The sequence below is a fragment of the Aricia agestis genome, chromosome 18 (assembly GCF_905147365.1).
Source record: "Aricia agestis chromosome 18, ilAriAges1.1, whole genome shotgun sequence".
Taxonomy (NCBI): domain Eukaryota; kingdom Metazoa; phylum Arthropoda; class Insecta; order Lepidoptera; family Lycaenidae; genus Aricia; species Aricia agestis.
The window spans coordinates 3,116,207-3,134,453 of NC_056423.1; the positions used below are offsets into that span (position 1 = coordinate 3,116,207).

At 36.9% G+C, this 18,247-nt stretch overlaps 1 protein-coding gene across 4 annotated transcripts in view; it reads left to right on the top strand.

Moving 5' to 3' along the window:
- LOC121736273 (LIM domain only protein 7) overlaps positions 1-18,247 on the top strand; it is a 174,359-nt gene that overhangs the window by 79,996 nt on the left and 76,116 nt on the right. For all 4 annotated transcript variants that reach the window (XM_042127363.1, XM_042127365.1, XM_042127366.1 and 1 more), the window contains one exon: positions 3,092-3,220. In XM_042127363.1, coding sequence (XP_041983297.1) covers positions 3,122-3,220 — 99 coding nt within the window. In that variant the 5' untranslated portion in view covers positions 3,092-3,121. The remainder of the gene's footprint in view (positions 1-3,091; positions 3,221-18,247) is intronic.

Genomic DNA, 18,247 nt, shown 5'->3' on the forward strand with positions numbered 1-18,247 from the left:
TGGAGAAATTCGTTTATCGGATGAAAATAGTCCTTTTTTGGGATAAAACTATATACTTTCCATTCCCGGGACTCAATCAGGGCCCCCGCTACCATATGTGCAATGTGTGCAATGCACACGGGCGCCATCCTCTAGGGGCGCCAAATCGCCATCTTTAGGGGTGCCAAAACCAAGGACCCTAAAGGGGCGCCAAAATCCTTTTTTTGCACACAGGCGCCAGTAGCCCTTACGGGGGCCCTGGACTCAATGCAAACTTTAACCAAATATTTATTTTGGTTCAGTGGTTTCAGTATAGGTTATAAGACAGTCACACTTGTTTTTAGAATTCGCTAAATACAGTTTTCTTCTAAGGAAAAGTGATTTCCGAGGCTACTGGATAGATAAAAAATATTATATTTTTTAAGCATAGAGGCAGATTTACATAGAGTCAGTCCACACTCCACTGCCGTGTCAGTGATGACCTGGCACTGCCATAGTGTAAAGGCTGATTTTTATTGAGTCAGTGGCTGTTGCCAGTGTACTGTCATAGTATAAGGTTTGACGTGGGAGAGCCATGCTTCGGCACGAATGGGCCGGCTCGACCGGAGAAATACCACGTCCTCACAGAAAACCGGCGTGAAACAGCGCTTGCGCTGTGTTTCGCCGAGTGAGTGAGTTTACCGGAGGCCCAATCCACTACCCTATTCCCTTCCCTACCCTCCCCTATTCCCTTCCCATCCCTACCCTCCCCTTACCTATTCCCTCTTAAAAGGCCGGCAACGCACCTGCAGCTCTTCTGATGCTGCGAGTGTCCATGGGCGACGGAAGTTGCTTTCCATCAGGTGACCCGTTTGCTCGTTTGCCCCCTTATTTCATAAAAAAAAGGAGGGGTATATTACCACAGAATATATAATAGTAGTGATATTACTATGGTACTGTGCTGACTTAAAATCGATTTGCACTTAGGGTTGCCAACCATACTGTTTTAAACAGTATTATACTGTTTTTCATTAAATTATACTTTTTACTGTTGAAGAAAAATAAAGTATACAAAATACTGTTTTCAGCATCAAAATGTCAACACTTTATTATGGCGTATTAAACCAAGACGCTCAGACTTTTTTTTAAATTTCAAGTTAGTTTTGACAGAAGCTCTAATTAATTCCTCGATTGTACTGTTCATTTTACTAAAATACTGTTGAAAATACTTCAGAGATCTGAATATACTTTATTTCTTGCCAAACAAGATGGCAACCCTATTTGCACTATCTCCGATTGCAATTATTATAGTTCTAACTACAGTAAGCAGTTATAAGCAAGCCTTCTGAAGTAATAGGACAAAAGCCGTCGCAATAGTTCTAGAAAGTGTGTTTCGTCAAGTGCACTCCAGATAGCCGATAGCCGATACACTATCAGTACTATATCATACAGCTATATGTATATTATCTAAGAGACTAACAACAAGCCTATATCATACAGCTATATTGTGTTATCTAACAAGACATAGTTATTGTGATAACTGATAACTTATTGTTTTGGAACCGGCCATGTTCTATTTTGGGCTAATCTATCATCTTAGTAATTTAGTTAGTTGAGACAATTTGTCCTGGTTTGATAGCTTAGAAAACGGTTTAAATACAAAGACAAAACGTATATTATGTAATTATAACATCTGTATGTCCAGTTAAATGTCTAAAATAAAGAGAGTTGCCTATGTGGCCTGACATCTTTCAGAGCGTTCACTTTCCACAGGAAAATAAACAATAGAGATCAGATCCACTAATCGAGGCTTTTCTCGCGAGGCTGGTCCAGCCGAGGGATATTGGATACACACTTAAGGCCGCATATCCACCAAAGCTGAGCTATGCTGGCTTGCGAGAAATGTTAAATGATCCAGTAGAATCGCTGCTCTGAGCAAGATCAGAAAAATAAAGCGATTCTATCTGTCACAAAAACACCGAAGCTGATGGTTAATGATCAATTTAGTAACCACTAAATGACGCCCGCAACTCCGTTGCGCCAAAATTCGCGCGTGAACCGTACATTTTTCCGGGATAAAAAGTATCATATGTCCTTTCCCGGGACTCAAAGTATCCCCATACCAAATTTCAGCAAAATCGGTTCAGCGGTTTGAGCGTGAATATATTATGTAGTTAACTATGAAGTATGATAAACTTTCTGATCCACCTGCACTCGTGTAGGCGCTAGGTGGGTGAAGAGGCGTCACCGTGAAATATACACTCATTACTCATACATCAGTTAACGATTAACATATCATTATGATGGTAATTTGCGCTATTGATATGGTGATTATCGTCAAACAAAAGAGACCCGGACATACACACGTTTCTTACAATTGTCAGTCTGAGCTTCCTGCAGGCGTATGGCCATCGCACCTTATGCTGGCACTTCACATGGCTATTCGTATTTGCTATTGGCTATTTGTTGCATTTGGCAAAATTATTGACGTATAAACAAACATAACAAGCAAATAGAGGCTAATACGGCCTTCCACACATGGACGTCAAATACCAAACTTTTACTTGTTTTTGTTTACTTGCCTTTATGATCCTTTTGATGTGCGTCAAATACCGAAAAAGGTACGGATAATTTGGTATTGGACATATTTGTCAAATAAGGCCAATACTTTGTCAAACATACCGTCTACACATGGTAATTGTTTGGCGAATACATCAAATACGCAAATACAAATAGCCATGTGAAATGCCACCTTAGAAATGAGTACAAAAGATTAAAAATATTGACAGACTGGAAAGACAGAGACGAAACCTAAAATACAGTACATAGTTTATCTAACTGTATTTTTTATATCATTTTGTGTGTTCCTAAGTTTCTACCACCATATTATTGTACAAAGAAACCATTTCTATGATGGTGGATGGTATTATACTGGTAAGATCCGGAGCAGCTTCAGCAATCGGGATTATGGCGCTCTTGCGAAAGATTTTTATGCTTTCTGGCAAAACCCCCACATTGCTCTCTCTCTCTCTCATGTTACGAATTTTACTTCTACACGAACACGTCAAGGTTATAAGTATCGTTACGTGCTTGTTCTTTTTACCAGTTTCCTAACACTCTCCTTCATTCGCAGGTGACAGCCGGTGACATGGTGTGATGCGAGATGCCGTCAGACAGCGGCAGCGCGTGGGCCCCGCCCACCACGGAGCGGCGACTCAGCAACTCCTCCGACGGCAGCGCCGGCAGCGGATACTCTAAAGCTGTAAGTGTCAGCATTATCCTTGTATACTTACCTTAGTTTTGTTAATCTGTATCAGCATAATCCTTTTAGTTCTGCACTGTTTCTTGTAGCGGTAAACTCTTTTACTGTAAGCCTAGGGTTAGCGTAGGGCATACAGTGCGCCGGCAGTAAGTGTCAGTATCCTTGCAGGCCCGTTAGTACTGTAAGTGTATCCTTGTAGTAGTAGTGAAGTCTGTTACTGTAAGCCTTGGGTTAGGGTAGGGTAGGAGCTAAGCCGGCTAAGGCGCACTGCGCCGGCAGCGAATACTCAGTACCGTACCTAGTCTAAGGCCCGTATTTTTAGTCAGTACTTAAGAAGCGCCTCGGCCTCAAGGCGCGGTTCGCCTCTGTGATTGGTCCAAATTTTGACAGCCAACCAATCACAGAGCCTGAAACGTTCCTTGAGGCCGAGGCGCTCCTTAAGTACTGACCAAAAATACGGGCCTAAATCTGTAAGTTTCGGTCATCATAATGTATCCTTGTAGCGGTGAAATCCGTATGTTTCTGTAAGATCAGCTGCTGCGGATAGCATGAGATCATGTAGTCATAGCTGTAGGGACATTATCGAAAAAAAGTTGGCCGCTTCCATACTGACATTCGATAACTTCCATTACGTAGCTGTCAACAGGAACTCATGCTGACGTATTTCAAGGTTGCCCTTCTACATATTTCAACTGCTTCAAGTGCGGTATTCAAGTATTCCAAGTAGTTTGAAATATTATACAAAACGAAGTCATAATCTAGTTCTCAATATAAATGCCACTTATCAATTATCATTAACTTATCCAGTAAGTACAAAACTTTATAGACTTCGACAGATCATGACAGGTGATCATTGACAACAAAAAAAATATTAAAAATTCAAAAACAGAACATGGCGCTTAAAATTAATAAATACAGAATATGGCGCCTAGAATTTGGCGCCAACGTGTGCGTGTGACTGACATAATATCAAAGGCACGGGAAAGGCGATTTGGACTGGTTTATTTCAATAACACGGAAAGCGTTAACAGATATTTTATTATGTATACGGTATTTTTTTGTAAAAGCAGATGACAATGATTTTTACTTTTAGCGTTCAGCCTTGGAACTGAAAATGTCGTAGTCATAATGCGTACTGCGTAGGTTGATTAAAAAGGCAAGAAATTGCAATATGTAGGCGAAATATAAAGTTATGCATGAGAAATATCATCATCATCATATCAGCCTATAGTCGTCCACTGCTGGACATAGGCCTCTCTCAATGAACGCCAAGATGACCGATCTCCTGCTACTCGCATCCAACATGGGCCTGCAACTAAGCGGAGATCGTCGTCCCACCTAGTTGGAGGTCGACCTAATAGAAATATACGTGTAGTTAATTTTTTTTTAAAAAGGTAAGTAGTTGCTTCAATATGAAAAGTTTTCACTGTACCTAAATTCATCTAATACTCATGTCTAGCTACAAATCCACACTATCGATAAGTTTCCGGCCGATTAACGATCTTTTTCGCTACGGGCGTCGTCTAGTATTTTAATAAGACTCAATATGTTGACGGGATGCTGAGATCCACCATAAAACATAACGGGTATGCGGTGCCAAAAACCTCTAAACAGCTTTAAACCTGATAGACGATTTCATAATCAGTTGATCAAGTTATGCGCGCAGCGCGAATATGGGGTAAACTACCTGATAATCGCCTCTTAGAATCCTTGCGTTTATCCTCTTGAAATACTCACAAAATTCTTAATTATATATTTTGTTCTTTAATTTTCGTATAGACCAAAAGCAGTTTTTTGACATCTTTCGCTCAACAACGGTACGGAACCCTTCGTGCGCGAATCCGACTCGCACTTAGCCGATTTTTTTTAATACGTCATAATTTTTTAATTTTTCAATCTCATCTCGCTATAAAAAGGTATTGTGCATGATAACGGTTTATCTGAAACGTTACAGTTTGAGTAACTCGTTTGGAGTCTTCGATGCGTGAAATCCTTTCACTATCAGCGCCATGCTTTTTATCCAAAACTGGCATTTTGCGAAGATTATATCCATTCGCACCTTATTAAAAAGATTTTTGCGATTATTTTTCCGACCCAAATATCGACCAATAGAATTGCACCATTCGACGTCACGTGGTACAACCTACATGGTATTATACTGATAATTTTTTGAAAATTTTCTCTGGTAGTTGCTATATATAAAAAACAAATTCTAATTCTATTGGCCGACATTTGGGACGGAAAAATAATCCCCCGAATACCACACGAGCTTCAAAATTATCTGGCATATATATTATAAGTGATAATTTTCCGCCAGACAAAATTTTGTAGATTTTAAAGTATACAGTGTTTTATTTAAAACTAGATGTTGCCTGAAACTTCGTTGTTGAATAATGAATTATTAGTTGATTACGCGAAAACCGTAATTTTTTCCTATCAAGACTTCAAATAGCTTCATAACTCATCACAATCGGTCAAGTTTTTAACCCCCGACAAAAAAGAGGGGTGTTATTAGTTTGACGTGTCTGTCTGTCTGTTTGTCTGTGTGTGTGTATCTGTCCGTGGCATCGTAGCATCCAAACGGGTGGACCGATTTTGATCTAGTTTTTTTTGTTTGAAAGCTGACATGATCGAGAGTGTTCTTAGCCATAGTTCATCATCATCAGCCTGTTCAGTGCTGAACAATCAGGGTTTATCTGGTTCATGAAAGGCCGTGGCCACTTGTAGTCGTTTGATGGGTTTTATATTTCATTCTAGTTCGTGACATTTGTGAATATACAATATACGTATACACATAATAATGGAAAGTTGACTTGGTGCTGCAGCATCACCTGGTAATCAATAGGATATCCAACTCCTCGCCAACTTAGAGCAGAGGTTTCGTGTTTGGGCTCATTTTAATTGCGACAACCAGTAAGAAGTAGATAAACAGTAAATATTTACATGCTGCTGCTGCAGCATCACCTAGATTCTATAGGAACCGAGCTTTGCTCGGTATCCGATGAAAATGACATTTTCTAGAAATGATTCCTTGCTAGATCGAATATTTTTCTTTTAAATGCGCCCTAAACAACACACGGTGGAAGAGATCACCTCGTAGGTAGTCCTAAAGGTAATGAAACATTTTTATTGCTTTTTTCTTTGTAATTTTTTGACAACCCTACGTCTCATTTACCTACAATTTACAAGTGACAGCGTACGTCGCGAAAACAGACAGCGCTGACGGTGATAGGGCTGTCGCTCCCGACTTACGTCCGTTCACCTCAACACGATAAAACTTAAAAATAACATAAATAGACATTATTGCACATCGAAATACCATCCTATAGAACGACAACACACATTGGACCGCAAATGAAGACATAATATGTAGATGAAGTAGAAAATTAACATTTTATAACATAAACGCATATTAATATACTATTTTTCCCTTAAAAATAAACAAACCTTGTAACTTATACTACTGGCTATAAAAAAGATCCACATTTTTTTATTTCAAATCACAGATGCTTTAGGATCGGCAAAACGACCATTTTCAAATTGCTACTTATATTTAGAGCTTACCCAATTCATCCACTCCTTCAAATACGTAGACTGTAGAGCAATGAAAATTGTATGGGCAACCTTTTTTGACGTAGTTACTCTTCTATGTTATGGTATTTCGATGTCCTACCTCGTAGGATGTCGCCAATCCATCACATCTGCATATCCTCTCACGATATCCCAGTGCATACCATTTGAAACTTTCCTCCCACGTAATAAAGTTTATATTATCTCGGCGGGGCATAATTAATTCCTGTTATCGTAAATTATGCTTTAATTAGTGGTATTAAGGTGTAGATTGGAGTGAACGTGTGTAGTGCCTTTCGCTAGGGTTTGTCACGCGCCAAGGACGATGCCTTCGTATCTAGATGCCAGAGACAAATAAGTCGAGAGATTGTAATCATGCTAGTAAACAGTTTTTGCAAGTGCTACACTTCTGATTAATTAAGGGCCATACTAACTAAACTACTAAGGTACCGTACATTTTTCCGCGACAAAAAGTATCCTATGTGCTTGCCGAGTCTCTATATCCAGCAAAATCGGTTCAGCGGTTTGGGCGTGAAGAGGTAACAGACAGACACAATTTCGCATTTATAATATTAATATGGATATGGATGTAGTATTAATATGGATTAAACTACGAATAATAAAAACTAGGGAATCGTAACTCCCATACTATTACCGTTTTAAATTTGGTTCCTTTTGATCTGTCATGTAACGTCAGCCTAGTACCGCTCAAGGTCACCTAAATATTACAAATGTATTGAAATGTGTACCTAAGGTACACTTTTTTGACAAGTATTGTGGAGCATGTTTTTTGACGGAGTTACTTTTCCTTAGTTTTTATTATTCGTAGGGATTAACCAAAGATTAGCTACAACTCCTATAACAAGGCACAATACGCTATCATGACAGAGCAAGCAAAATTTTCTCGGTCTCGACTGGTCACCTTCAAAAATAATGTTATATCAAAGTTTTCACTGACTTCTAAAATAGAGGAGGTTCTATGTTCTGTTGGATAATGTTTTTCAATCTATACTCAATACTCATAATGTCATCTACATAAAATCCTTGATACAGTGCATATTCAAACATGTAGGCGTTTCACCTGTACACTGGTCGACCTTAGTGATTGTACCTTCTAAACGCCTTGTCCTTAACACCAGGAGGACTACTACGAAACCGTTTTGAGACTCAAACAATCGAACGAGAATGTCGCGTCCTGCTCTAACAACGTCGTTTCACGTTTGTTAGAGTAGGACGCGGGCATTCTCGTTCGATTGTTATTAGATAGATATAGTACGGGCCCAGGAATGGAATTACCCAAAATAATGCGGAAATTATAGACATAATAACGCCATTAATGATTAATATGATAATGTGATGTTAATAACCGATATTCTAATGGTTTTTAAATGGCAATAAAATAACCACTCGAATATTTGGAATTTGGATAGGCTCAAGAGTTTGTCATATTTTGTAAATAGATCGTGCCTAAAAGAAAATAATATAAAAATAATGTAGCGTTAGATTTCCTTTGCTGACTATGTTGCTAGGTGTAAGGTGTGGTCAAAAAACATGTGATTCAGAGCAGGGCTTCCCAAACTTATTTTGTTTACTGCCCACTTTGAGAACAAATTGTTTTAGCGCCCCCATTGTTTCAATTTAAAATGCATCCAGGTTAAATAAATCACCCCCTAGCATCTATGCAACACCCCATTTTTTTTCTGGGTCCCACAGCCCCCTCCTTTAGACCTTCAGCGCCCATAAGAGGGCGTTATCGCCCACTTTGAGAAAGGCTGCCCTAGAGGTAGGTAGGTACAAAGTATAGACTTTATAATAAGTCTTCTCAGTAGACTAGTCTAAAAATATTTTGACGCAACTCCGCTGCGGGCGCCATCCAGCTTAAAAATAAAATTTTCTTTGTGGTCAGGACCCACGAGCTAAACATATATATCTCTTAAGGGAAAAACCGAAATAAGCTTTAATATAAATTGAATTTTCTTTGTGGTCAGGACCCACGAGCTAAACATCTATATCTCTTAAGGGAAAAACCGAAATAAGCTTTAATATAAATTGAATTTTCTTTGTGGTCAGGACCCACGAGCTAAACACCTATATCTCTTAAGGGTAAAATCGAAATAAACTTTAATATAAATTGAACTCAACCATCAAGATATCTATGTGGGCCAGGAAACATACTCTTGACCCACTGACGAAACTGGTAACAATAACTGATTTGCATATCCGACAATCTAAATTATACCGCCGATTTACCGTTAATCCGTTATTAAAAATAACTTGTAAATATTAGTGACGCCTATAGCCTATATTATAATGTTAATTGTTCATGTTGCATATTCAGGATAAGTTTTACCATATTATGCATCATAATATGCATTATAATAATATGTTATTAAAACTTATCATGATCTCAAATAGATTCTAGGGGCCATTCATGCATAATGATAATCGTTTACGTTTGGTATAACTTACAAGTTACTAGTTACTACCCTACGAATAATAAAAACTAAGGTAAAGTAACTCCGTCAAAAAACATGCTCCACAATACTTGTCAAAAAAGTGTACCTAGGTACAATTTCAAAACATTCGCAATATTTAGGTGACCTTGAGCGGTACTAGGCTGACGTTACATGACAGATAAAAAGGAACCAAATTTAAAACGGTAATAGTATGGGAGTTACGATTCCTTAGTTTTTATTATTCGTAGTTACTACCCCTTGATCAAGAAAACTCACACAATACTAGAAGACCCGATGCACTTCGTATCATTTCCCTCCTAATAGTAAACCTTCCCTTATAGAATTTCCTTAAAATTTCTGATGATGATGACTTCTCCTATATTATATACCTTTCCTGGACATTCACAAATATTTCAAGACTAGAATTTGGCAAATCTGTTCAGCCGTTCTTGAGATTTAGCGAGACCAACCAAATTTTAGATTCATTTTAATTATTGTAGATTCATATTTAATTCGACCGCAACTTTTTTAAAGAAAGTTATACGGTAATCAGTGTGAAGTGTCATAGCCTCATAGGCCATGTTCTCACGGTTGTTTTAGCGGTATTGTCATTAGGTATCTACCACAAGAGATTATCCAAATTACACTATACAGTAGAGAAGCTATATTCTCTTCCTTATTATGATTAACTTACTGAGATGTAAAAAGCTATGAAAATAGGAGTTGCACTCCAGGAGTGCCGAAACAACAGCAGTTAGTCTAGTAAGTATTCATAACATTATTTCAAATGATGCCCAATCTGTAAAAATTCAGAAGTATGGCTATAGCGGTTCTTAAGATACAGCCTGGAGACACGTACAAACAGCGAAGTCTAGTAGTCCTTTTGGATAATGAGCCTTATGAGTGTATGAGCGCCGCGCTGTTATCAGACATCACTCATCATTCCACACAATATTCTGTCGATGGAATAGAGACTGAGAGAAGAGACAAACGAAGGGACTCTTAAAACTCTTTAAATCGACATTTTTGTCGCATTATTTACCAAGTACGTACTCAACCTTTAATCGAAGTACTCAACATAGGACACATATATTCGAGATATTTAATGTTAACTTAACTCAAATTTAATGAAGATTTTAACAAAAAACTCCATACATCCCTCAATTTCTTAACTAAACTCATAGTACGGGAGCCCTTGAACATGTTTTTTATTCCTATCAAGCTAATTTTTTGTGAGTACCTAGCTTCATTTTGATAAGACGAACAACATCTTTATTTGCGAAAAATCTTAAAAGTGGTAGCCTAACAGAGATAGAAAGGATTTCATACTTTGACTTGATGGTCCTAAAAATGGATTGTTCTATTTGTAGGACATTGTTACTCTTAAATAAGATAACTATTAACCTATCAATATACAAAAAATCAGCCTGATAGGGTTCCGTTTTAGAGTTCAGTAGTCAACCAAGTTTTGTTGATAAAAAAAAAGTTCTAGGGCTCCCGTACTATTAAGTTAAGCTATCATAAAATCTGTGAATGCGGCCGTTAGTGGCTCATGCAAATCGTTTTCATTAAGCACACGAGCGTTGAATAAACATAATAGTTCACACGAGCCGTTACATTCTGTATTCACATCCGCACGGTCAAACAATCCCTCGTTACGCAAGACGCCTCACACCGCCGGCGGTGTCGCTGCGACACAAGATGTGCGCTTTGAGTAGGTGTGTGATAAGCATTTAGCGAGGAAAACAAATCTCAGAATTATAATTGAAAAACCAGTGGATTGTGGATCCCAGCTTCAAAAGTCAAAACCAAGATAATAAAAATATTGTGACAAAAAACATAAAAATATGATCACCCGTGTTACGTATACTATTACTTAATAGAGATATTGCTGATTCATAGCAGATATGCGACCTGCGTTATTTGGACGGGCTATATCAAGTCATTGTAGTCGTGATCTCTTGACTGTGCTTGACATAACCCGAACAAATCACTGAGGTCCCCCATTTTGCCGACGAATAAATTTCTCTAATAGTAAGTACCAAAAACAGTCCTGAACTTAGATGTTAATATACATTAGAAATCATTTAAAAACTTTCTATTTTGGAAAGAAGTTCTAAAGACGAATTAAGTAAATGGTTTACAAATTTATGGAATCTAAACTATTTACATATTTTATTTATTGTTAGCTTAATCATATTATTTTGTAGATTTAAATTATTCAATACTTCCTTTTATTATTGTTTTTTTTTTTACATTGCGAAGCTAATCTCAGTCTGTACGAAAAATATAATACGCAAGTTGCAGCTGCGTGACTAAATTCTACAATTAATTACTGAAAGTTCAAGTTGGATAAAATAAATTCGCATATTCGATATTTGTGTGCGTTGCGTAGGCTTTATAGTTTATATTTTCCTCGGTTGTACTTCGCTCAACTCGAATACACACATAACTATAAACTAGAATATTAAACCATAGTTCACGCATAATAACCGAAACTAGTTATGCATAACGAATACGCGTGCACGCAGCGAGTGTGAAGCGCTCTAACGTGATATAACCCGCTTTCCTTCCGTTAACGAAACAAAACAATGGCGATTTGCTTATTACGTTTTAATGCGGCCTTGATAGCCGCACTAATGGCCGTTCAGGTATGTAGAATCGGAATCTTTTAGAGAAAATGTCCATATTGTTTGAGGAGAAAACTATTTACCTTCATAATATAGTTATGTTGATGTATATTTTTATAATATTGGTATTGATATGTACCAGCTAATACTAGGGATGGGTTGCACTAGAGGCGTGGTTAAAGTTAAAGTTATGGTTATAGTTAAGGCTAAATTTAACTTTAACCTTAACTTTGACCGGAGAAATTGACAGATGACAGCTGGTCCAACAAGGTTATAAATGAACGTGGGCGGGGGCGCTGCTGGTAAAGGAGAACTGTCAAAAAGCAGCGTTAGTTCCTTTTTTCGCCACGTGCATTGTGATTTGCGACCTTGTCGAGCTCTATGGTTATGGTTAAATATGGCGTCTATGGCGTCAATGCAAAAATATTTGACATTTTGCATTGAAGTTAAAGTTATAGTTAAAGTTAGTGCAACCCAACCTTAGTTGCGCATCAATTTGGTTATTTGCAGCAACCGTGCATTTTCCTCTAATATAATTTCCCGGGAATCAAATTAGTATTTGTATTCTGTATACAAAATGCGAAATGCACTCTTTACTTCTTCTCGCTTCAGGCCCTGGAGTGATTTCGATGATATTTTTAAGCGACTTTCAAAAAGGAGGAGGTTATATAAATATTATAGTAGAGGAGGGGAGGGTGCAATTTTTGAAGTCACTCGAGCGTCATGGAGACCTAGTAGGTTTTGTACATTAGGTAAAGGTGATAAAAAAATAATAAGAGCGTTTTTTTATTTTAGCGGTGGGTTCAGAAACTGCAGCCATTTTAAAGTTTTGAAAAAGAAAATATATTCAGAAAATTGCTTATTAAGGTAAATTATAAAAATATTTTAGACAAAAAGGACTAAATCATTTAGCTTAGAGCAAAATAAAATATCTGCGAAGCTTAGTTAAGAAAATATGAAGCTTTATTTTTTAAAATGTCCCTACAGGCTTACCTAACCTTTGAATCGTCAGTGCTTTATATGGAAGCTTCTTTGGGGTATTATACTAAACATCCCCTATCTTAATCTGACAGATCCGACGACATTTCAATATAAAAAATAAAAAAAAAATTTTTCATCACGTGAGAAATCTGATTTCTATACCATGTTAACTAGACACAATATTATGTCGGAAGCCTATGCAGTATGCAAGCTTAATCTAACACGCTCGAGCTACTACCGAAATCCCCTCTTCCCCTCCCCAACTATTATGTTCGTCTGTTTATATTTTTTTTTATATTTTCAACGATCACTTCGCCGTTCTCAAGATTTTTATATAATATGATGATAATATTTCAAGCCCCGTGGATCAACACAACAAGTTAGTTTTTATCGCTCCAATATGTACGGTTTCCGGCAAACAATTGCAACAATGTCGCTGTCATCTAGTGATTAATATTGCATTTAGAAATTTCCACTTGCAATAAACCCCGACCTTTCTATCGTAATTAACACGTTGATACGGCCGTGACATCGAGTTTGTTTCGCCTTATCTATCGTTATACTAGCTATAATAAATAATAATATAATAAGTATAGGCCAAGCACAATTAGTATTAGATCGCTTAACGAAATTTTGCGTGGGGAGGGAAATTCCCATACTTCCTACTCTGTTCATCAGTTTTAGATGGTTTTAGCCCCTACTTGTTGAGACTTTAGAATTTAGATCATAATATGAAAAAAATACCTTAGTCAAATTACATTAAATAGTTTCGAATTTCGATCGCAAAGTTACCTAACTTAATATTTTCTGATTTTGTCATCAAATTAAATTAATAATTAATTTTTTTCTGAGTCCCTACGGGCGTCCGCGTCAATACACTGGTTGCAGGAGATGGGAAAAGGTTAGCCATTATAAAGGCTTTCCACAATATGCACAGCTTATAAATTATAACCTCCTTTTTGTAAGTCGGTTTATTAATCACGTATCTCACTGGTTGTATGTCTGTCTCAACAAACACAACCTGTCTCACGTCGCAGCTCACAGAGAGTAACCCACATACATTGTTAGCGGTGTGAATGGTCTACGCGTGCCCTACTTATGTAACAAATAGCTTATACATTGTCTACACGTTGTCTACATGTGTGGAGTTAGTTTAAGGCTACTCGCGTTCAGGTACTTCTGTGGAGTCGCGTTATAGTTCAAGAAAATTAAATTTAAATGTACTTATGGAAAATCTAGCAAAAATAATTATCTATCAGGAATCAGGATATTATGTAGGTTACTCAGTAAAGTTATATTTAATCTTAATAAACTACTGAAAGTTAAAAAAAAAAACTACAATTTGGTGCATTTATTACAAACTGATGATAATATTATATTATATTCCATGTCAAAAAAGTAAAAATTTGTAAGAGAATTACGATTCAAAAGATTTGAGAATTTTGATGTTGCACCCGAGATTGTACAAATGGTTAATAATTTCTAGTACTTATTACTATAATTACTTTTATCTAGTTTAATATAGTTTCTTTGTTTTAATCTCGTCACAGTTCTTAATGGAGGCAATGGAGGGTCAAATTGGTTCCACCCGCGATAGCACTTCACATCTGTTTTGTGGCCCTTCACACATTTGATGAAGACAAAGACAAAGACAAAGACAAAGAAATATTTATTGCTTATAACTGTGTTACAAAGGTGAATTAGATTTGTTGGTTTCAACAGTTTACCCGTTCGGGCATGCAATATTTACTATGAAATGGAAAACATAGAGCACACATTCAATTAATTTCATTTTACAATAATATTACATTTAAATTTATAATTATTAAAATACATAATATTAATTTCTCTAATACATAATTGTTAAAAGTCATTTCATAAACATAAATTTACAATAAATTATATAGTATTTTAAAAAATCAAACATTATAATATTTGTCATTTACCTCTTTTTAAAATTATACGTCTTATAATTATTTATCACTATATAGGTCATTTTTCGTTAAAAAATTCGTCCAAATTATAGAATACTTTTGCAATTAACCATTTTTTTAGTTTATTTTTGAATTTAAGTCCATTTAATTCTTTTATTTCTGTAGGTAAATGATTGTAAACTCGTATAGCAGAAATATAAGCACTTTTGTAGAAAATCATATTATTAATTTTTGGAAGTGATATGTTGTTTTTATATTTATTGCGTAAGATTCTGTTTGTTTCCGATTTGAAGCTAAAGTATTCTATATTATTTTTAACAAATAGACATAATTCAAGGATGTATATGCCGGTCAGTGTAAGGTAATTTTTTGTTTTAAATATGTCCCTTAGAGATTCTGTGCTATGCATGTTGTATATAGTTCGAAGGCATTTTTTTTGCAGTGTAAATGTGGACTTGACGTTTGTTGAATTACCCCAGTATAAAATGCCATAAAGCAGCAATGGGTACACGTTTCCAAAATAGGCACTTCTTGTGACATCTGTATTTGTTGTCTCGGCAAGGATTGAGAGGCCATAGCAGGCACTTGAAATTTTTTTATTTATATTATTAATATGTGCTTTCCAGCTTAAATTCTGGTCTATTGTGACACCAAGAAAACGTAGTTGGTTTACTTCTTCAATGGCAACGTTTGAGACTTCAACGTTAAGCGTGGAAGGTTTACTTTGGTAACTTTTAAATTGCATAACATTGGTTTTTGAGAGGTTGACTTTTAGATTTAGTGATTTGAGCCAGTTAGTAATAGTTGTTAAGATTTCATTTAATTCCTTTATGAAGTCTTCCTCTGATGCATATTCATTTCTTATAAATATTGTCGTATCATCGGCATACATGATGCTAAGGTGTTTAGGTATAATGTTAGGAAGTTCATTAATGTAGAGTAAAAATAATAGCGGCCCTACTATACTGCCTTGAGGCACACCGAGTAATACCTTTTCGAAGCTAGACATAATCACCTCTAACATTTTTGTAGTGCAATCATATGTTTCTATTGCAGTAGCTTGCCATCTGTCATTTAAATAGCTTTCGATTAGTTTTAATGCTATGCCTCTTATTCCGATAATTTCTAATATATTCAGGATTATATCAAATTTTACACAATCAAAAGCTTTTGACAGGTCGATAAATATTGCAGCACATTTCTTCTTTTCGTTCATGTTATTCCATACTGATTGAAATAGTTTAAATATAGCCAAAGACGTGGTTTTATTCCTCTGGTATCCAAATTGGTTTTCATTTAAAATTTTGTTGCAATTTAAAAAGTGCATTAACCTATTATAAATAATTCTTTCAAAAATTTTAGTAATATGAAGGTTTTCATTTAAGCATAAAATTTTGTTAAACTGGTTAAAATGTATACTTACCTTTAAGGGATATTTTATTAGTAAATATGCCTCATTTTGCCTGTAGGAAGCTTTAAACTGTTGCACCCGCGATAATCGCGATAATATTGGAATCGCCCTTATCCTAAGACCTAACATTATGCCTATTTGACATGATATAATAGTGGTTACTGGTTTGTGATTAGCTTTGTCCACACTGTGCCTTTTTCTGTTCGTCAAGGGCATGCGTTATAACTTATAGCGCAGTCAACAGCGAAAGTGAGGCATGCCCGCGATGCCATGCCCTCTGACCGTATCCAACACTTCAAAAATGACAATATTGGCGTTACGTTCCTTGACGCATTCAATTATTGAAAGTTGATGACGAAAATTGAAGATGAAAGTGCACAGTGTCGACATAGCTATTGTCCTCTTATGGTCGCACACAGAGAGATTCAATGATTACTTAAGGAGTTACTTAGGTATAGGTTAGGACATATTCTAGCGTTCAGCTGATTTCTCAATACTGCGCAAAACATGATAATACATCAGACGAGTTTGACATTGTCACTGATTACGTTTTATTACACATGACTCAGCTATCAACAACCACGAGATAGATAATCTAGAAATTATTATTATTCTCCATATAAATATTATAAATGCGGGAGTGTATCTGTCTATTACCTCTTTACGCCCAAGCCGCTTTTGTTGGAGATAGAGATAGAGATGGAGACAGAGTACCGGGTAAGGACGTAGGATACTTTCATCCCGGAAAAAAGTACGGTTTCCGCGCGGTTAACGATAAATTAGTTTTTTTAATGAAATAAGAGGGCAAACGAGCAAATGGGTCACCTGATGGAAAGCAACTTCCGTCGCCCATGAACACCCGCAGCATCAGGGGAACTGCAGATGCGTTGCCGGCCTTTTAAGAGGGAATAGGGTAATAGGGGAGGGTAGGGATGGAAAGGGAAGGGAATAGGGGAGGGTATTGAAGGAAATAGGGTAGGGGATTGGGCGTCCAGTAAACTCACTCACTCGGCGAAACAGCGCAAGCGCTGTTTCACGCCGGTTTTCTGTGAGAACGTGGTATTTCTCCGGTTGAGCCGGCCCATTTGTGCCGAAGCATGGCTCTCCCACGTGTATTATAGTATGGATAATATACTTTATCCTGTCGGTAGTTTATCTATTCAATAGGGCTTTTGTTTTAATCAATTTGAGCTAACAGTTAACTAATCAAAGTCTATTAAACAGATAAGTAAACCGAGATTATCTTTTTAATTCTACGTCCTAAATCCAAAGTCCAAACTAAAAGGCAGTAAAGTTTACATAATAATTGTCCCTACACAACCAAGTTTAAAGTCATCATAAGGCGCGACACGTAGAGGCCAGAGAGTCCTCTCTTCCGTTTCCGGCCAGCTAGGGTGGGTTTCATCCCCCGGAAACCCACAAGTTCCGCTGGTATTCGTAAAAAAAAAACCAAAAACATGACACTGACTGAACATGACGTGCAGCTGACGTAATCCATACTAATATTATAAATGTGTCTGTCTGTATCAAAGTCAAAGTCAAATTTTTTTAACTCAGAATAAGTTTTTTTTAAACACTTTCCGAACGTTGATGCTACTGGGGCCTACCACCGGTTCGGGATCTAACCCGGCGAGAAGAACCGGCGTAAGAAAGTCGCACGGGGCCATCTTTTACCAAAAAGATGGAAAATTACAATGTCATTATGACTAAATAAAAAAAGTCGGTCTGGTACCGCTGCATGCCCAATCCGCTGAATTGAATTTGCTGAAATTCCGTATGTTATTTATTCTTATTAATCCCTCGATCGTGGAAAAACAAGACACAATAGATTTCTATTGTTATCGCGGTCGCCGGTGTCCTTATGGGGGTTGGTTTGGAGAGGTTATAACATTACGTACGGTATACAGACCCGGGGAAGGAAAGGACAGGGAAAGGAAGGCCATATTATGATGGGGATCCAGGAAAAATGTACAGTTCCAACTCAAAAACAGCAACGGAGTTTCGGGCGTCATTTAGTATAATAATTAATCCATGGTGACTTACCA